Source organism: Meles meles, chromosome 5 (genome assembly GCF_922984935.1).
Source record: "Meles meles chromosome 5, mMelMel3.1 paternal haplotype, whole genome shotgun sequence".
Lineage (NCBI taxonomy): Eukaryota > Metazoa > Chordata > Mammalia > Carnivora > Mustelidae > Meles > Meles meles.
In genome coordinates, this window is record NC_060070.1 from 129,534,040 (window position 1) to 129,556,164 (window position 22,125).

General features: G+C 40.0%; 1 protein-coding gene across 1 annotated transcript in view; it reads right to left on the reverse strand.

Moving 5' to 3' along the window:
* MYLK4 (myosin light chain kinase family member 4) overlaps positions 1 to 22,125 on the reverse strand; it is a 112,645-nt gene that overhangs the window by 17,878 nt on the left and 72,642 nt on the right. Inside the window, exons 3-4 of the mRNA XM_046005792.1 lie at positions 5,200 to 5,278; positions 1,629 to 1,734 (exon numbers count right to left, since the gene is read on the reverse strand). Of these exons, the coding sequence (XP_045861748.1) occupies positions 1,629 to 1,734; positions 5,200 to 5,278 (185 nt within the window). The remainder of the gene's footprint in view (positions 1 to 1,628; positions 1,735 to 5,199; positions 5,279 to 22,125) is intronic.

Consider the following 22,125-nt stretch of genomic DNA (forward strand, 5'->3'; position numbering starts at 1 on the left):
CGAAGGGGAAGCTTCCTGAGAAACACTGTGACCCGAAGGCCCACCACATTCCTGGAGGACTGCAGAGGTGAGGACGGTGGCAACAACTGACAGAGGCAGGGTGGTGACCACCACTATGTCCCACTCAATTCAGATACATCTGTGCAAAAACAGATGGGTCTCAGAGAATGACATTCCTGTAAACATAAGCCAAAGGAGGACCTGAACTCCAACTACCATTCCAGATCTAGTCTCTTTACTGGACCACATGAACACATCCCAGGAACCTCACCTGTGACTACTGGTGAACTGGTGAAGATAATGCCCTGGGCATGCCTGGATGGCTCAGTGGGTGAAGCATCTCCCTCTTGATTTCAGCTCAGATCATGATCTCAGGGTCCTGAGATGGAGCCTCTCCTCAGGTACACTGCACATCAGGGAGCCTGCTTCTCCCTCTCCCTCTTCCCCTCCCCCTGCTTGTGCTCACTCTCCCTCCCTCACTCTCTCTCTCTAAAATAAATAAATCTTAAAAAAAAAAGAAGAAGAAGAAGAAGAAAGAAAGAAAGAAAGAAAAAAGAAAGAAAGAAAATGTCCTTGGAATTGTCTCAAAGCGTCTTCAGCAAATAACTATTCTCCTTCCGAGACAATTGCTGGGTTACCACTGAAGTCCCTCATGACCCAAATGGGCTACTACGTGCAGTAATACTAGAGACTCCCATGGCACCTATTCACATTTCAGAGTTTCCATTTGTCTGTCTGCCCTTCCTCATAGTCTCAAGGGCAGTTCTCTATAATCAGCAGGCTGAGGAGTAAAGCATTCAGGTGGTTCCCCGTGGTGGAGGACAAAAGAAATATGGAGCAGGAAGAGGAAGAAGGGACTTCACAATAGGGACCACACCCCTAATGACCAAATGCAGAAACATGCCCTGTAGTTTTTATGCACATTTTCTATGTGTTGGTAAGTAACTTTGTGTTATAGCAGTATAAACATTCTGCTTCCTTTTGCTATTTCACATAGATATGCTGACAGTAGTAAACTTTATAATTTAGACATTAAATTACAAGATATAAAGGAGGATTGTGACTATGTAGAAGAAGAAGGAACATCCCCCAGTAATAAATTTGGTCTGATGGACTGTACTTTTCCTCCTTCAAGGGGACAGTGTACATTTAGACATCCTTTAAAAAAATTCTTCAGTGACAGAAGCAATCACTCAAAACACATAATAGCAATTAATACAGTAACAACATAAATGGAAAATCAACAACAATGGTAAAAAAAAAAAGATTGAACACATGCCACAATAAATACATAGTGTTCACTCATTTCTACATTTTGTATCTCCATTTTCAAGTTTTGGACGGCTTCTGATCCTCCTGGTGACTCACTGGGGCTTCTCCTACTTTCAGACATTACAACATGGGAAGTAAAGCAGATAGTAAATGTGGACTTCAGTCACAGTCACCACATCAACGTTTCTGACATCAGTGATGATTTTCAGAAATGCTCGCAGTCTCTTAAAATGCTTCTTTATGATGTTTCTGGTTCTCGGGTCAAGGCTGGCAAACATTTATGCGATCCTCAGGATCTGCCTCTTTGAAAACTCTCTTCCTTTGTTGAAAGCGTGTTCAAATTGAGCATTACTTACCCTCCTAATATTTCCGTTCTGCTCACAGTATAAAAACTGTTGATGGCTGCTTGTTTGGCTGTCACGATACGGTGATGAAATGGGGCGGGAGGAGCCGGGACATCATCTAGATGGTGAGAGGAAGAGAAGGGCCATTTGTTAAACAGACCACTTTCTGGCACCAAAACTGGGCCCGAGAATAAAATAAAATGGGCCATCTATTTTATGGCTAGTGATCCGGGGAATGTATGTTTTTATTGCATATTATGGTCTGTAATATATAAAGGTGACACCTGACATCTTTCAGAAAGAAGGTCAGGACCACAAAACTATGGTTTGTACCATCTTCAGAACAACTTTTAGAAATGCCACAGTAGTTGAAAAGCTCCAAGCCCAGTACAGTCCATACAGATAATTCTCCTAAGCCCAAAACCATTTAAGTTCAAAATAAGAAAGTGTTTGATCCATTAAAAAAAAAAACACTGATAAGGTCCATTATTTTAATTAAAACAAAGAAAGAAAGATGAAGAGATTCTTCATGTCATTGAAATGTTGGCTATTATTCTATATTACTTTACAAAATATTTTAGACTTTATTTAAGATACTTTTAAGGCACAAAGATGAATTTTTCCTGTCTGGAAATAAAACCACCAATAAAACTGGCTAAGTACATATTCTACAGCTCTCAAATTTCTCTACTTCCCACCCTCAAGTCTAAGTGTTCTAACTCTAGTCCACGTCATGATCAGTTCTAAAGCACAAACTCAGTGATATCCTTCCAGCATTCTTTTAATTTTTCCATGGTTTTCTTTCTGCAAGCCTATTCATTTCCCCATTTATACCATATTTAAGCATCTATTGCATTCAGCTTCTTACATGCATACAAGGATACAAGGGGAGGTGAGTAGATAATAAATTTGGTTTCAGAACTTTAAATGTATTCAACGTGTAATTCTGGAGCACTTATCTTGTGCTAGGCACTCTGCCAAGTGCTAATATTTTTAAAAATTCAGATACTAGAAGTCTCCAGGAATCTGATTTGATACAGCCATTCATCTCTCACACCATAAATATGCTGAAAACGAAAGAAGTCATGCAAGAATTCTCTTGGTGGCATTCATCTCTTCAGACAAAAAAAAGGGGGGGTGATTCAATTACATACACAAATGGCATCAGTTGGCATTGTGTCTCCTTCAGGCTGTTAGACTAGGTGGAATTCAGTTGGAAATGTTTGCTGGAAAAGGTTAAGAAGCTCTAAAAGACTGAAACAAAAGCCATTTCCTACCCAGTGGGGCCACCAGATCTTGCTGTCTGGAGGTCTTAGTTCCAGTGGACTCCAGGGGGTTGCCTTGTAAGCCCCCGTGGGCTTGTCCAGTTTCCCGTATCCTAAATGCGTGTCCTTCACCTGGGCTCGCTACATCTATTCTGCACTTTTTGTTGTCCTCTTTGGTGAAGCACTCCTCCATCACCCTCCGCTTGCTGCCAGTGGGTTCTGCTTCCTCAGCGTTCTGGAAAGTGGGTGCTAGTGCTGAGTTTTCCGGGATTCGGGATGTGGAAATGGCTTTTACATTGCTGATACACCTGGAAAATAAAATCCAGCTGCGGCTCTCAACGTTTAAGGAGATAACTTTCAGCCGGTCAAAGGTCTTAGCGCTAAAGCTTGCTGAACACGGTGGTTTGGTGAAGCTTCATGATAGAGTGGGCTGGTTCGGCATTTGGGATAAAATGGAGCAGTATGCTTCCCCATCAAACGAAGGAGCCCAAGAACAGGTGTAGATGACTTGGATCCCAGGGACTCCCCTGATGACCTCATTATGACCCCAAGTTATTCCACGGAATCTTTACCAAAGGAGTCATTTTATGATACCTAGCTAATTCGATCTTCATTTTTTTCACTTCCTTTTCTTATAGAAGAGAAAGATTACTAAATTAAGTATACTAAAGGAAGTAATCATCTCTCTGAGTATAAACAGCAGGGAGAGCAAACCTTTATCGATGAAAGAATTGAACTAATTTCAGTTTTTTAACAGCTCCTTACCTTACTAAGCACATCCTTGCAGTGATGGACTTTCTTAATAAAGATTAGTTTTTACGTTTCAGTCTTTAAAAATTAGGCTTCTCCATGATCAGGTTTCAAATACATTATTTACAAATGAAATAAAAATTATATCTTAATTCCCTAAAAAACACACAGGTATTTGGATACTCTGTTCCAGATAGATTCTGTGGCCCATCACAATATAGAGTAATTGATTGTGATTGGCTACATAATTACCTGGATTTATATGTGAAACTTTGCAGTTGAGGAAGTGTCCTTTGATAATCTACTTCTTACTCAATCCTTAAAACATCCTCAGAAAATAGCCAATTTATCAGGCATAAGTTAAGAATTAGTTTCTTTTCTTTTTTTTTTTTTTTAAGAATTAGTTTCTTAACTTATGGATAAATCTGATCTCATTATTCAATTCTTGATCTTAGGAAGGATGTGCTTTATATTGCTAAAAATAAGGACGTCTTACTCAATCTTTTAAAAAATATTGATTGATAAAAATCATTATCTTTATCTATCAGTTAGTAGAAGAAAGCAGTAAAAATGCCTGAAAATACCACAGGCAAGAAGAAAAAGTAATGGCAAGAAACCGGGCCAAGAAAAACCCACACCAGCTGGGAAACTAGTCTCTAAACCATTGCTTTAAAAACTCACTTCAGTTCTCCTTTTGGTATGGCCTTAAATTGCAATGGCACATAGGTCTACCAAAGACATCAATTGTAGGCAAGCAATGCTTTAAAGCCTACCTTTCACAGACTTGATCACTGTTATATTTATCAACACACTGCTTTTTATCTGAACACTTGTCCAACACTGTTTCATTTGCAATTGCTGATCCTCCTTTCATCTCAACTTCTCTTCCACTAGTATCTTCCTTAGAATGAAGCCCATTTTTCTCTCCTTTGAATGCTGGACGTTCATTTTTATCCACAACAACTTGCTTATCATTTCCAGCACTACTGTTTTCTTGTCTGTTCAGTCTCTGTGTGCTTGAAATGTCTCTTGTGTCTTTATTTTCTCTTGGTTCTATGGAACTTCTTAGAGCAAAATCTTCTACCTTGTCTTGTGGTCTTTCGGTATGAAATGTGGCAAAACTTCTCTGAACTAGAGAGGCATTGGTCTTCTCAGAATTTTTCTTGTTGAGTTTATTAACCTTTTCTTTCTCAGAGGAGGGCTGGGTCTTCTGGGAAGATCTCTCTAAAAGCCACAAAATATTTTAATGGAGGACGCATGTGATCAGTATAATTTCGGCTTCACACAATGGCATTTCTATTCAGGTTTCTCTTTATCAGAAGATATACACTTTGGAAAAGCAAAGTAGATGTGAACATGACCAATTGACTGACATTTGGGTTCCCAAAGAGTTTTTAGTTTGTAACTAGTAGGACCCAAAGCCAATCAAATAAAGATATTCAAACAGCGCTTCTCCCAACACAGGGTTTCATGAACACGTAATTCCTTCTGAATAAGAACAATGACAACAGGACTTTCATACCAGAGCTTTCTTTATGCATAAATCTCTAGTCTTCTAAAGATGTTACCTGTGAGGTCCGATGTCCTTTTGTCTTTGACAGGGGCTGTTTCCTTCAGGCCAAGCTGTGACCGTGACTTCTCCTTAGCCTGTGGATAAACAATTGAATAATTGAAGTCACTTATTAATTACATCAGTGTTTCTTGACCTCAGCACTACTGACACATGGTGTGGGTAATTCTTTGTTGTGGAAAATGTCATGAGCATTATAGAACATTTTGTAGCATCTTTGTCTTCTACCCACCAGAAGACAATGGTAACTTCCCTCCCAATTGTGATATCCAAAATGTCGCCAGAAATTGCTAAGCATCCTCTGGGGGTAAAACCATCCCAGACAGAAAACCACTGTATTGCATGATTCAAAAAAAGAAAGAAAAAAAAAACACTAGACTTAATAGTAAGTTAGAGGGCAGGACAGTCTGAATTAATGAAACTGTATAGACTACAATATTTGAAAACAAATGAACTCATTACTCTAAAAGAAATTCTGTTAAACTTTGGCATTGTTTGTAAAAGAAGGTCCATCTTCATGAATGGATTAAAGGATATTGATAATATATCGTCACCCCTGACCTCTGGTTATATTGTCTTGATATGGTTCACATATAAATCAGATAAAAATGAGAGGATCTATGTGACTAAGATTTTGTAAAAAAAAAAAAAAAAGTAGGAGACTAAAGTAAGCCTCTGTAAATGAGCTTTCACGTGGCTTAGAACAGATGACCCTTTTCCTAGGCAGATAAACATCCTTCTCATAGTTCTGGCTTCTCTGAATTTGCTTAGCCAACTTTTCTTAAATACCACATAAAATATAAACATTAACCCAACCCACCCAAGTTATCATAAATTCCAAATTTGTGCACTATAAATTAATTAAATTGTATGAATGTCCAAGGAATTGGTTTCTTTTCTTTGGAAAGAGAGTAAAATCTGCCGTAGGGTGACTTGCAAGCATGAAACTCCATGTAAGTGCAGCTCGGGGGCATCAAGACAGACTGCTAATGTACTTTTAAATAATCCAAGGGGCAGTCTCATAGCTTCAGAGCATTTCCATTTTTCAGGTAGAGACATTGAAACACAAAGGTAGGTTTAGTAAATCTGTGGAAAACCAAAATTAGAGATTATATCCTCAGAGTTTATAACTTCCTCTTCTAGTGAAAGTACAAGACAAATATTCTTCAAGTTCTTCAGGCAAAGCCAGCTGCTCTCCCCTCTGTGCGCAGCATATCCACCCACCCCAGCATCACCGACAACACTTTTAAACATTTTCCCCGTTAATTTCCCACTAGCCTGTAGGCCTTGCTTAAATGGGCAGGAAGACTGGTTCATCTTTGAATCTCTGGCACTTAGCCCAGTGACTAGGATATAGCGATGATGGTGGTGATGATGGTGATGATGATGGTGGTGGTGGTGATGAAGATGATGAAGAGGGTGATGGTGGTGATGATGTCAATGTTGCTGATGGCTAATATACACTAAGCACTATCTACATACCAGGCACATTTCTAAGCATGTCAGTTGATCCTCATAGCAACCCTTTGGGATAGATATTATTAGCCACATTTTATAATGAAATTAAGCAATTTCCAAGGATTATACAGTTCAGAAATGGTCGAGTCAGGATTAGTAGTCAGCTCGCTCCTTCATTTTGTGCTCTTAACTACTACACTATACTGTCACTCAGAAAAAAAATATATTACAGGGAAGGTGTGTTGTTAGTATTTACTGAGTATCTATCGTACAGCTAGTACCACAGGAGATAAGAAGGAAGATTAAGAGAGAAGGGTATAAGGGTGCCTGGGTGGCTCAGTGGGTTGAGCCACTGCCTTCAGCTCAGGTCATGATCTCAGGGTCCTGAGATAGAGCCCCACATTGGGCTCTAAGCTCAGCAGGGAGCCTGCTTCCCCCTCTCTCTGCCTGCTTGCTGCCTTGCCTACTTGTGATCTCTCTCTCTCACTCTGTCAAATAAATAAATAAGAATCTAAAAAAAAAGAGAGAGAGAGAGAAGGGTATAAAGTGGAAACACATTAGTAGAGTGAAGAAATAAATATTTACCAAACAATTAGAATTAACATAGAAGAAAGGCAAGAGAGAGAATTCAAGTCCAACTTTGAAAACAAGTCAAATTAGCCAAATAAGATAGTCTAACAAACTGTGTTTAAGATACTGTACAATTTTGTTTTTCAGTGTTTCTTTTTTGAAATGAAAATTCTTGGTGGGTAGGCTTTGTGCTTCTGGATTTATTCTGGATAATGTGAACATAGGTGGACTTGATAAAGAAAACAGGTATGCATCAATCAATTTCAGTTCATCAAAATAGGTAAAATGGAGAATTTGGAGGTAAGACTCCATGGAGTGCCAAATTGATGAGCCTTTGCCTCTAAGGTCATCCACGTACTGGTGGCAAAGATTTAGGAGTTGACCAACAGGAAAAGCTATCGATTCTGAAGAATATAAGAAACCAGCTTCCAAAAGAGGCTGGTTTTTTTCTTTGTCAATTATATATCACATATGTTTTACCACTTAAATAATGTAAGGAGGTCTTTATTCATTGCCACAGGCCATTGTATTTTTATTTCTCTATGTAATACTGACATCTAGAGGAACTTGGAACTGAGTTTCCAAAAAACAGAAGCTGTATTTCTCCTTTCCTGCTTCCAAACAGCAACTTCAGTATGAAGAGGGTTTCCATGTTATCTGAAGAAGATGATAAAATAGGAAGCACAAGTCTGTAGATATAGCTTGTCCAAAGATGAACATATTTTCTACCGATTTTACCATGTCAAGCATGACGTTCCTGTAAGGATTACTGTCACCTTCTGTTAATAGATAAAAATCATGTCAGAAAGTAAGTTCTTTGCTAAAATCGCACTGATGACTGAGATGAGTGTGAGGGCTTCAGTGCATTCAAATTCACTCATTATTCCTTCACTTAATAAATACTTCTATATTTGCGTATGGATTCCTTTTATGACCAATTATTCATTGCTTTTACAATAATCCATTGCTGCATTTAGTATGACATACAGAAGAAAGGAGACCCAAGTGCCCAAGTATTTAAAACAAGTTCTGTTCTCTCCACTCCGTACAGTTTTCTTGACTGGTGTCCTGAGTGGTGAGTATGTTTCCAAAGTAGTTTTCAGGTTGTATAAAGGACATGTTAGAACTCATTTCTATTTGTTTTCTATTCTTTTAAAATTTACATTTTATATATGTTTTAAAACATGTATGAATAAAATTGGACAGGTATATAATTTATAAGTTTCTGTCATATGCTAAATTTATTTATAAAAATAAATATACATGTATTGTTTATCAATGTGCATATTACTAAATAAACATTGGGATTTACTTAAATACATTTTACTGATAGCAGTGAAAAATCAAAATAATTTGAGGACCATTCTTTCAAATAACACCATTTCTTACATTATGATTTTCTGAAATATGTGCTTTAGAGAAGAATTATTCTAATCAGCAGGTTCAAGGACAAGTACATAATTTGAACAATAAGCTCATTTCTTGCAAACTGCTTTTAAGAGGTCAAGATTCATTACTTAAAGACTATTTTGACATTTAGACCAATTATATGCACCTTATACTCTGGTCTCCAGGCAGTTTCACTGGCTGCCATAGAAACAAGAGCTATGCAGGAAGGCAACATCCATCCGGAAGCATGTGTCCACCTACCTGGTGTGGAGTTCACTCCCACCGAAGACCACAAGCCTGTCCCAGTACTACACGACAACTCTGTTTCTCCTCAACGTGGTAGAACAACCAAAAGGAAAATTAGTTCTGTTGAACGACTTTGCCTCATCCCTCTCCTTTCCATTCAATAAAAACCAACCTTAAAAACTCATCTTAAAGTGGATTTAAATGTTTAAAGAACAGAAAGGCAAACAGCTCCTGCCTCTTCTGGACGCCCTCAAAGCAGTGATCATCTTCTGGGTATTCTATGGCCACTTGACATGCCTGTCCCCACCTGGGATATGGACCCTTCTCTTCACGTTTGCTTCCCCAGAACCACATGCTTAATATGCTTGGTGAACCTGTGTATAGTAAAGGAAAGAAGTGCCTGCAGGATGGGTACCCTCATTCTGACAATGTCCCTTTTTTTTTTAGAGTATTTATTTATTTATTATTTATTTTTACTTTTTTTATGTGCAATTAGCCAGCATAGAATACAACATTCGTTTCTGATGTAGTGTTCAATGATTCATTAGTTGCATATAACACCCAGTGCTCATCACCACACATGCCCTCCTTAATACCCATCACCCGGTTACCACATCCCTCCACCCCACTCCCTTCTGTGACCTTCAGTTTGGTTCCCAGAATCCAGAGTCTCTCATGGTTTATCTCCCTCTTTGATTTCTTCCCATTCAGTTTACCTTCCCTTCCCCTGTGGTCCTCTGCTCTATTCCTTATGTTCCACATACAAGTGAATCCACATGATAATTGACAATATTCTTTAATCAGGCTGGGTCACTGAAAAGTCCCACCCTCCCAGCAACATCCGAAATATATCCCTGTCACTGATGCTCATATCCTTTGCATCACTTAACTGATGGTAAGTTATATCCTCGGCCCTGCATTTGGGGATTATGATTGCTACAGAAATCTGTTTTCTTACCATCACAATGGAATATGACTATACTAACTGCACAGCCCGAGCTGAGGGCTTGTCATTATCACTGCTGTGGAGACGCCAAGATGAACACCTTTTGGTAATTTTAACCTAATGCTTAGAAATACAAAAACAAAATGATAACAATGTATAATGACTGTGAAACTTTGGGCTCATTGTGAGGGAGAGAAAAAAAATGGGATACGAATAAAAGAAATACAATAAAATAAAAGAAATACAAAAAGAGGAATTTTCAGAATATCAAAACTACATTTCCTTGCTTGAGTAAAGAAGATAATTTTAGAAATCCTTTGTGAAGTAAATGTATTTTTTTCATCTTCAGTGCACACTCAAATTCTTGCCCTAAGTGAGAAGACTCCCTAAAGTCTCCGTGCTGATGAAAGGAATGTTCACAAAGCATAACCAATTTCATGGTCCATGGGAACTGGCATAGAATAAGGCAGGACAGGATCGAACTGACCAAATCCAGGAAGGAAAAGTATTCACCTTGGCTTCAAAACTTAGTAAGCAGACCCTCCCCTGCTGCTGAGCAGAACATCAAGGATAATCAGTCACCTGAGAAAATAACCCTGCAGGAAAATGAAAGCTTTTTGATGCATTCACTGTTACATGGGCAGTGCTTCATTCAGAAAGCAAGTAAATGGAATTCCTCAAGGGCATATATCCAAAAAAAAAAAAAAGACCAGAAATTAAAGGCTGGTTCAGAAGAGTCTAATTAGACCATCTGTCAGGTGAAGATATGTGGTAATTTTACTTTTATTCAATTTGAAAAGGTATTGAACAGAACTATTTAAAAAAAAAAAAAGAGTGTACTACCACATTTAACTGTCTCCTCGAGCAGGAAAGACTGAATAGGGAACAGCACTGGTCAAATGCACTGTATCAGGTTATTCCTCATTGACTACAGGCTTTTCTTAATTTAAATACACTTTCAGGTTTTCTTATCCCAATAACCCTTTGTTATGGCCAAGACCATGCAGACCATATGTTCAGTCCTGATGCGGTGTATGAAGACTGACGGGTTAGGGATGGCAGACCCCTAATATCTGCCCCACCACCCCGAGGGCCAGGCCAGGCTGTGGATGAGAGCCACCAGTCATTAAAACCATAAGCTCGCCTCCATTCTTCTAACCAGCCTGCCTTTGTCGATTTTGGAAGAAGCAGTTAGAACAAGTTAAGAATCGTCACCTAAATATTTAGTCACATCAGGTACTTTGATCATATAGATTGTGTTCTTCCCTCATCTTATGCCCAAGGGATAAGCTTACCCAAAACATCTTATAAATGAACTCATATTATTTTATATCCTTCTCATCATCACTTCTCCTGCCCTCCCCACCAGAAAATGCTGAGCCCTCTGACTCTAACTGCTCCTTTTTCCCCACTCAAACTACCCACGTGACTTCGGTTGGCCACACACGCTATACCCCACCTTCCAGTCCCAAAACCTCCTTTGTTCTAACAAGGTCAAAACTAGGGGCAGGGGGCAGGCGTTTGACAATATTTAATGCACAGATTCCACCCCTAAAGGGGGGTGTGGCTGCACACTATTGTTTTTTCTAATATCCACCCCACCCTCTGCCCCACAACCACACATACACACCCCAATAATTCCAAGGTACTGCAAGGGTTGGGAGCCACTGTCTCTGTGTTCTCAGCTCCCCTCACCCTGGGTTGTTTTGTCAAGGTGAGGTTTTTTCCCTGAGTCCTTCTTAACCATCCAGGCTGCTGTGCCATAGGTTTGAATGATAATAATAACACTGGAGATGTGGTATTTCTCCTAATCCCGAGTTCCTCTCAACCACCAGCAAGGGTATTTGATCCTCTCTAGGATGGATTATCCAGCAAACCACTGCTTCTTCCTTGCTGGCCACCCAGGGACACATGTGCGGAAATGAGCCTCAGGTAGACTGGCCCGGAGACCACAAAACCTCCTCTCCAAAAGTGATCTCAGGGGCATCCAAAGAGGGCAAGCCAATAAAAAAAAAACAAAACAGCATTTCTAACCACACCTGAAATCCTCTGCCTTGCTTCCTGGTCAAAGCTCAATTAATTGAAAGTGATTTAGTTCCTCTACCAAAACGGAGGTGAGCAGAAGGCAGCCTGACTCCGGTTAAGTGGAGAAACACCACTTCACACAGTGTAGAATTATTTATAGCCCTTTACACAAAAGTGTATCTGAAAACCATAAATGGTGGCATGATCCGCCCTCTTGGGATTCTGCCACCAGAAAAACAAGCACCTGAGCACTTCAAAAACAATGCATCAAGATTATTACAGAATTGCAACGTGGTGTGTGTGAGAGAGAGAGTGAGAGAGAAAGAGAGAGACAGACAGAGAGGAGAGAACAACCAACTTCAAATGCAGGTATAAATGGGATTATAGCTCTTTGATGTTCCTCTGATTAAATTGAGTCTTACTTAGTAAGAGTCTTCTTTTATACTACACAAGACCCAACCTTGGAATGTTTTCACATGAAGTATACAGTGTTTTTTCATCACCTAATAAAACTCTTCTATTTCTTCCTGCCACAGACAGTTTTACAAGCATTCATTTCACATAGTGTTCTCAGTGTGCTTTTTAATTTTTATTTTAGGTTCACTTTTATCACTCCATCTCCTGTCTCCTGCTCTGAGTAAGCAATCAGCATTTTGGTCCAGCCTCTCACCACAGGCTGGCTCATGGAAGTAGCGTCTGCTGGCAGAGGCTCCTGGAGAGCTCAGTGTTTCCTCAGGTGAGGTGATGTGCGGTCCCATGGGTTGTTAAGGAGGTTCTGAGATTTGAACTTAGATTTACTGAGCAAAATATCTAACCCCCTTATGGTTTGTCTTTCCATATCTTGCCCTGCACAGCAAATTTTGCAAGCACACTACAAAGTAGCTTTAAAAAGCTATCTCTGAAAAAGTAATGAGAAGTTGCAAAGCTCTTAAAAAGTTTCTTAAAGCTCTTAAAAAGTTATATATCTTTTGGAATATATAATCCAAACTCAGTAGATAGAAACAATCAGTCATGACTATCCCCAAACCTTTCATTGTCTAGTCCCTTCTACTCAAAGTAGGTCTGGGGACCACAGCGACCCGGGACCTTGCTGAAAGTAGAGCCTCTCAGCCCCTCCCTTCACTTATCCAATCAGAATCTGCCCTTTAACTATTCCCCAGGTGATTCCCATGCACATTACAATGTCAAAAACACTGATCCAGATAACATCCATAATGACTTGGTGCAAAGAAATATTTCACAAACTATCTGTCATGGCTGCTTGTATTTATCTGAATCTGGCCTCCATGTCACACTTGTTAAGCTCAGATGGGAGGACTGTGGAGAAAGCAGGAAGGAGCCAACGAATGCTCCGCTGGTCTGGATGTCAACTGCCCTTGAGGGCAGTGGCCAGTAGAAGTCCAGAACTGTGTGGAATATCAGTGAGCTTTAAAGAATGTCCAGAATTCTGATACTGACCCAAGAAGTCCTAGCAAGGACTCAGAAGGGTGTGTGAGCGAGACCTGATGTACCTAGAATTTTCCACTGATTTCTAGGGTCTCTGCCAAACTCAGGTCTCAGAGAAAAGCAACACTAAGGTGTAAAGGTTCTGCTATGGGCTGAAGGCTTATGTCCTGCCAAAATTCATATATTGAAGCCCCAACTCCCAATATGACAGTATTAGAAGGTGGGACCTTTAAGTGGTAATTAGGCATAGATGATGTCATGAGGGTAGAATCTCTGGTGAAATTAGTGTCTTTATAAAAAGGAGACCAGGTCCTTCCTCTGTCTCTCTGCCATGGAAGGATGCAGAGATAGTGCAACTGTCTGCAAGACAGGAAAAGGGTTCTTATCAGAACCAGACCACCCTTGGCACCCTGATCTCAGTCTTCCAGCCTCCAGAACTGTGAGAAAGAAATTGCTGTGTAAGCCACTCAGTCTACAGTATTTTGTTACAACAACCTGACCTAAGGCACAAGGAAACTGTGCCAATGGTAAACTCTAGAGAAAATCAGTAATATATTCTGATCAGTTCAAAAATGCAAAGAATACAGTTAGGATGGTTAACACAAGTGCTATAACTTGGTTGTTATAAAGGTGATTATCAACCCCTTAAAAGGAGCAAAAGAAATTTTATTTAGCCCAGTTCTGATGAAACAAAAATGTTAAAGTACACAGATAATACATAATTTCTGATACTATCTAACTGTCTGTGCTTTCACTCCTAAGACAGACTTAAAGGCTCAATTTATGAAGAACATTCTGAACACCTTAGTGAACTCTTTGAGTTCTTATCTCATTCTTTTGTTTTATTATGTGCATACAGGAGAATATTCAGCTGGTACTCTGGTACTCTACCAGTTATAAAAATAGGGAAGTACTTCCATTCTGGAGGATGTCCTGAGCCCTCCCACCCGACTCATGACCTAACCACCCTCAGGACCCTCCTAAGATCTGAAACCTTGAAGGTCAGTTTCTGGCATGGCTGGGACCTCTATGTGCATGGGGACCATCCAGTGCAGTCTATTCTGAAAGGTGAGTGACTGTAGACTCCCAGCTATGAAATTCAGTTCTGCATCAGCAAACATGAATATAGTATGAGTGCACCTGGCCACAAGAGTAGGCTCATGGCTGTGTTATTTTTAATATTGGAATAAAAGCTTTTAATATTATCTGTGCTGTTCCTAGAAGTTAATTATTCATAGGAATTGGAAAGTATGCCTTGACACTCAAGGAGAAAGCAGTGCAGAGGAGTAATGAAGAGGTAGGAGAGTTTCTATCAGCAATACCTTTGCCCACCTTAGACCTTGGGACAGTGGTCCAAAGTTTATAAATCTCCTGCTCCAAAGATTCCTAATCAGTAGGTCTGAGCTGCAATGCAAGAACATTTTTCACAAGCTTTGGAAATGGTTCTGTTTTAAGTGCTCCAGGGATCATACTTTCAGAAAGTGTAGAAATTCTTACTCATTATTCAAGACCCTACCTCAGGAAGTTCCCCTTTGTGAATTCTTCCTTAAACACTCTGGTTCCACATCCTTCTACCAGAAGAGGAGTCAGTATTTCTTCCACATTTATTGATGATACATCCATCACGTACTTATCATACTGTGTTGGCATTATTTGTTTTCACACCTGACTCTGCCTGCATATCTTGGTATTTCTAGCATCTCACACAGCATTCGACAGATAAACACAGACTGAGTAGAAATTAGGGGTCAGGGCTGATGCGGGGCAATATTTACTGAGCATCTCAACCAGCTGTGTAAAGTTTCCAGAAGGGGTGTTGTAGCACACCCTTTATTATATCCGGCTTCAGGCTTGACTGTCTTGCCCTTAGACTCCTGTGGCACCTAGAAGTTCCCTCTTTCATGTAGAGAAATTTGTTGGCCTGAAACTCTAGGAGAAAGCTCATAGTCTTCTCAGACCTTTGTAAGAACTTAAAGGTTGTGTTACCAATTCACATCTGAGAGTCCACCCTGAGTGTGGGTTACTGAACTAATGTATCATTTGACCACCTTCTCAGCAAATGTTTTAGACCTCATAAAAATCAGAACATGTCCTATAAACATTCATTTGCTTAATGCATACATTTAAGATCTATTATTCATATAACTATATCAACCATAACTTTTTTAAACATTTAATAATATACTAACACAGAGAGACAATGAATATATTTTTTAGATTTTATTATTTTTAAGTCATCTCTACACCCAACTTGGGGCTGAGACTCACAACCTCGAGATCAAGAGTCGCACACTCCGCTGTCTGAGCCAGCCAGGCACCCCAAGAGCTGCTTAAAGGATACTTTTGGTAATAGAAATGAGAAGAGGTCAGATATTGTTATTGCCCCATTTCACTTTGTTGTGATTATGAAGGAGACAAGCAGTACCTATCTTCTCTGAAGTGTCTGATTACACTTCTTTGGAGAACACCTAACTCAACATTAAAATAGATGCTAAATAAATGGCTCTGCATTTTCCTGCCGAAGCCCTTCACCATATTTCTAATGGTGATTAAGTCAGACATCATATCCATTACTCCAACATCCCTTTAGCCCTCAAGTTCTGTGATGCCACAGAATCAAGAATAAAGCTTGGCACAATTACAGAGCACGCTCAGAAGCTTCCCACGCTGGCAAGAATCTGCTGCTCAGTACTTTTCCAAGGATCTTGCCTCTTGACATCTATTTATGGGGATGACTTACCGAAGTAAGGCCTAAGTAAAAGTGTCTTTATGGCAGATCATAGAAAAAAATCATGCTTGTTTTGTTTGTGCTATTTATTTATGTCTCCATTTCTCAGCAGGTGAGGGCTTTGCTTCAACCACGTTAAGCCCTGTCAACACCAAAGGAGTCCTCCTCCAGATTTTATCAGCAAAGTGTCTGATTTGCTCCTTGCTACCAGGAGATGGGAGTAGTCCCTGGGTTCTTCAGAATGCTCCTGGTGTGTCTTCTCAAGCACTGTTCAGAGGTAGTGACCGGTGAGGGGGGGGTTGAGTTTGTAAAACGTGCTGCTCATGTTCCTTTCCAAATTCATGGTCTTAGGCAGCTATGGCAGAGAGCCTGCCTCCCTACTTAAACAGGGAGCTTCATTTGCTGATTCTGAGAAGAACAATGTCCTTTTTCTCAAAGTCAAGAGATTGCTATTTCAATAGACAAAGGCAAAACAAAGCAAAAGGTAACCTTTTTGATGTTGTGGAAATCAGCTATTTATTTTTCATGTTGGTTCATGGCAGAACAGGAAGGAGTCTGAAAAATCACCTTCGATTTAACATTACAAATTTAAATGAGGTTTTAGAGAGAAATTAAGGGAAGGGAAGAAGTTTGCCTCACAGTCCAGTGGGTCAGATACGTAACTTTTGTATTCTCAACCACACAACGTACTTCCCCAAATCCATAATATTCTAAGGGTTCAAAACAAGACAAGGAATTCAAAAACTTACTAAATCATAAAATCCATTTGAATCTGGAGAGACCTTAAAGAGCATTGTGAAATGAGTTAAGGAAATCTAACTCAAAACTGGAAGCGGGAAGCCATGCCCGGAGGATGGTCACACACATGCCACTCATTGTAGCTTGCTTAGTTCCACAGGAAGAAGGAAGATTTCCTCTCAACCCTAGTAACTGCCCTAAACTGCAGCCGACGAGAGGACCCTTCACTCCCAAGACCTACAGCCAATGAGAAGCCACCACCACTATGAACTCTCATTTCTGCGCCAATGAAATTTTGTTCTAAACAACCTCTTCCAACTTCCTCCTCTCCTCCATGAAAGGGCACTCTCCTCCTTTGTTCTCTGTACTTGGAATGTGCTTGGAGAAACCACTCTCCAGACTGGAAATGAGTCTCTCTCTCTCCTGATTGACGCCGGAGCTACACTCTAGTGTTCAAACCCACTACCACTAAACAGCCACTGCCTCAGAGTCCTAAATAGTTTAAAGAGAGAAAGTCTCTAACAAACCGCAACAGGTTGCTATGTCTAATGATCCGCTTCTGCTTAGGTGCTCTAGGAGATACCCATCCTTTTCTCCTTAGTTCTTCCACCCCTATTGGTCTATTGGGCCAAGATTTCCTAGCAAAATATCATGCTGGAAGTTCTTTCTCCTGAAAAGGGGAAATAATTCTAGAATTTCACAGCAGCAACCAAAATAGCCCACTAGATAAATTGCAGGACACTCAACATCTTTTATTTGCTGTGATCGCCCCTAGAGCTAATTCCAAGGATGCTAATCATTTGTCCCTGTTGGATCTGCTACCACCCTTCTGGGTAAATCCTCAACTGATATTGTAAGAATATACAGTGCGCCTCTTATTAAGATACAAATAGGTCCCCCAAAACCTCTCCCCACAATTAATCAATATCTGTAAATAAAGAGGCCCTTCAAGACATTAAGCCTATAATAAAACGGTAAGAGCCAGGGCCCCCTCATCCCCTGTATCAGTCCCTGCGACATTCCTATTTTTACCTGTGAAGAAACCAAATAGCTTGTCTGGGACTTTCAAGCCATAAACAATATTGTCAACCCCCACCATTCTATTTTTTCCAACCTTCACTTTATTTACCTCCAACACTACTGAGAGCAAATTTTTTTCATAATCAATTTATGTAGTGCTTTCTTTAGTATCCCAGTAGATAAAGGGAGTCAATATCTTCTTGCTTTTACTTGGGAAGGACAGCAATATTATGGGACAGGAATGCCAGGGTTTCACAGAACGCTCACAAACATTAACAGCTGGCCCAGATGATATCAGGTTCCCTGGAGGCACCACTTTAATACAATCTGTGGATGACTTACTTCTTTGCTCCCTTTTCCAATCCTCTTCACAAGAAGATAGCATCCATGTGCTAAAACTCCTAGCCAAAATAAAAGATATAACATCTCTAAGGAAATACTATAATTTGTTCAAACTCAAGTTCAATATTTAAGACATCCAGTCTCAGAATAAGGACTGCATTTGGATCTAGACAGTTTTAATGGCATCCTGAACTTCCTAAAGCTCCAAAACAGATGTCAACTGTGAGGTTTTCTTGAATTGTCAGACTATTATTGCAACTGTATCCCAAACTTCTTCTTATGACCCCACCTTTATATACCTTGTTAAAAACAATTAAACCTGACCCTATCATCTAAGAAGATTCAGGTGACATGACTTTCCAATGTTAAAAAAAAAGTTTAATAAAGCCCCTTACCCTTGAACATCCAAATTATCAGTTCCCTTTCTTCTTTTTTGCCTACAGAAAAGAAGGGAATGCCCTTGGGATACTCAACCAAAATCATGGAGATTACCACCAATCCATAGGATCCAGCAGCAACTAGGTCCCACAGCCCGGGGATACCCTCCATTCCTCAAAGTTCTACATGCTATTTACTGCCTCTTTTGTAAAGGCCACTGAGAAAATCACCTTGGGATCCCCTTTAACCCATTCTGTGCTGCCAAAGCTTACCTCTCATCACACTCAGCATCTTTCAATAAGCCATCTCACTTCCTGTGAAATTCTGCTGTGAACTGCCCCTTATATTACTTTTTCTTGCTATAATAACCTTAACCCTGCTACTTGTCTCCCCTCCTCTACCAGTGAAAACACCACAACTTCTTAATACCGACAGATCACCTTCTGACCCTTGTGATAACGTAAAGGAAACTCCTTTAGATAACAGTGACTTTTCATTGTTCACTGAGGGTTCTTAGCTGAAAGATGAAAATGGTAAATATTGTGGTGGATATTCAATATTAACTCCTTTTGAAGCAAGCAAAGTAGCACCCTTGCTTTGACTACCTCAGCCTGAAAAGGAGCTATAAGCACATACAGGTCCAAGTCTAGCCAAAAGTGAAAACGCCAACATTTACACCAACAGTATATATGCCTTTGGAATGACTGGTAATTTTAAAATGTTAGGGAAACAATGCAGTTTCCTTACTTCCAGTGGAGATAAAATTAAAAGCAGCCCTTACATTCCAGAAATTGCTGGACACCATACTCTTACCTGTTGCTTTGACTGTTACTAAAATCCTGGGGCATTTTAAACTTAACTTTCTGGAAGCCAAAGGAAATCACACCACTGATATTTCCATTTAAAAAATGCTACCCTCGGGGTGCCTGGGTGGCTCAGTAGGTTAAGCCTCTGCCTTTGGATCTGGTCATGATCTCAAGGTCCTGGGATCCAGCCCCTCATCAGGCTCTCTGCTCAGCGGGGAGCCTGGTTCCCCCTCTCTCTCTGCCTGCCTCTCTGTCTACTTGTGATCTCGCTCTCTGTCAAATAAATAAATAAAATCTTTTTTAAAAATGCTACCCTCGAAGGGTCTAGAAGTCAAATCTCTGTCATGGTCCGAAGGAACTCTCCTCCAGATGATAATATGGAGAAATTAACTATGGACACCCAACAATAAAACAACATTGGCAATCAAGTAGTTGTTAGTATGATAAGAAGAGAAACCTCTGGTTTGGACCAAATATAAACCTGGTCCTACTAGAAACTCTGCAGCTTCCGCTGTTGACTACTGTACATGCATTTAACCATTGGTCTGTAGATAAAATGATGTTTATAAATCAATACTGGTGGAGAAATATCAACAAGACTGCAAAAAGCATCTACTTTGCTTTCCCTACCTGCCTCAAATACAATCCAGGGAAACCTATCCACACTGTTCCTGGGCACTTAAATTGCTTTATGGACCACTCAAATCCAAAAATGGATTTTATCAGCTACCCCCATTTCATGGAATCAAATATGTCCTGGTAATGATTTGCCTGTTTTCCCACTGAGCCAAAATCTTTCCATGTGGACAAGCTTCAGTAGGATGAAACTATCCCTACCTAGAGAACTTCTCTTGAGCTCCATGGCAACTGAAGAACCCATTTTATTTGTCAAATATTATAAGTCTGTGCCATTTTGGGCAGCTGGAAAGCATTTTCCTTTTGTTTACCATCTTCAGTCTTCAAGACTACTCAAGCGAACTGAACTCAATTAGAAAAATTTATGGAAATCCTCTAAATACCTTGACCAAAAGTATTGCCATTGGCCCTTCTAAATCTCAGATCCATCCCCTTAGAACTCGTAAACCCTCATCCTTTGAGAAAATTACTAGATGTTTCATGAACCTAGCGTCTCCCTCTTCTGACCTGCATATAATAAAGGAGGTACACATTACTGTTACAAAGTTCTAATTACATCCCTTGAAAATAATCATACTCTAGTAGAGCAACCTTTCCACAGCACACTTCTGGGACACAAAGACATCAAAGACCACACTCTGTAACCCAAGAAGTTTGCTTATTGGAAAGACATCTCCAGAAGGACTCTTTTCAGCCATGCTGGAAAGGCCCCTATCAGGTCTTACTAACCAATCTTTGTGTCACCACACTGTAAGCAGTTGACTCCTGGATCCGTGTGTCTCATCTAACAAAAGCCCCAAACCCTGACTGGACCTGAACACCAACTGGTAACCTCAAATTAAAGATCTCTGGGAACTGAAGCAGACAGCTTTCCCAAGATGACAGGACCAGGCCTGTATATTCTTTCCTTTCTGCCTTTTCTCACTTGTTTTCTCCTTCTCTGTCCTGGAGAGACAATGCCCTTCCTTGTGTTTCCCAATCCATCACAAAAGGAAGAAGCCCTTCTGATTGTAGGACCTGTCATCAGAAATCTAGATCACTGTGACAGACGTGACTCTTTAGTCTTTCCAAAACCAAATTTTCCCTTCATCTCCAATGTGACCCCTAATTATACTTGCACCCTTCTAGATATTTCTCACTGAGTCAAACCTCAACAACCAGGTTTTCCTGTATCTTGCTTTGTCATCTCTCATCACAACTCCCAATGCAATGAATTGTACCTATTCACAAGAATAAATTCCTCCAGAGAAGTAAAAACCCAATTACATAATACTTGGGAACAAGCATGTTGGCCACAAAAAATTCCACCTGATGATCCATGATTTGATCTCAACTGGTTTGGGCTCCTGCTTTAGGACTATAATACAAGCTGGGGTTACTTTTCTGCTCCTCATCTTATTTTGTGTAAACATTTAAAGCTTTGTGCCTATTGCTTGTTGAACCTTTGTAAAAACATTGTACCCAGTAGGATGATGCTGATTCAATGCTTCAAGATGGAAGCATACTTACAACCTTAATAAGATGCAGACTTTAGGTGGGAAATGCCTGGAAGCTCTCCCTCCCCACCCTTGTTTGTTATCCAAATGTGGCCTCAGTGTTTCCCAGTCTGTGTACTTTCCTCCAGCGTGGGACAGGACACACAGAAAAGGTCTTCCTGGTACTAAGGGACAAAAACTATTCTAATAAGGAATAAATTGATCCAGTTCTTGATCAGCAATCTTTTTGAAGAAAGATCTTTATCAAATGGGGGAAATGTGAAAATGTGTTAAGGAAACCTAACACAAAATTGGTTCTCATGCTCATGGCACCAGTCACAGCTTCCAAAATCCAGCAAGAGAAAGGAAGAATTCCTCTCCCCTGCCCAACCTACAGCCAATGAAAGGCGACCACCACTTCCAATGCCTGCAACCAATGAGAAGCTGCCACCACTTCAAACTTCTCTTTCTCCAATGAACTTTTGTTCAAAACAACACCTTCAAATGCTTCCTTTTCTTTATAAATGGACACTTTCCTCCTTTGTTCTTATAGGCAAGTGGTTTGCCTTAGTTTGCTTGTCCTGAATTGCAATTCCTCTGTTATTCCCAAATAAACTAGATTTCTCTTTTAAAAGATTGACAGAACATAGCCCAGTCAGCTCAATTGGAGATGAGAAATGAGATTCTACCCAATTTCACCTAAGTATAGATTTTAACAATG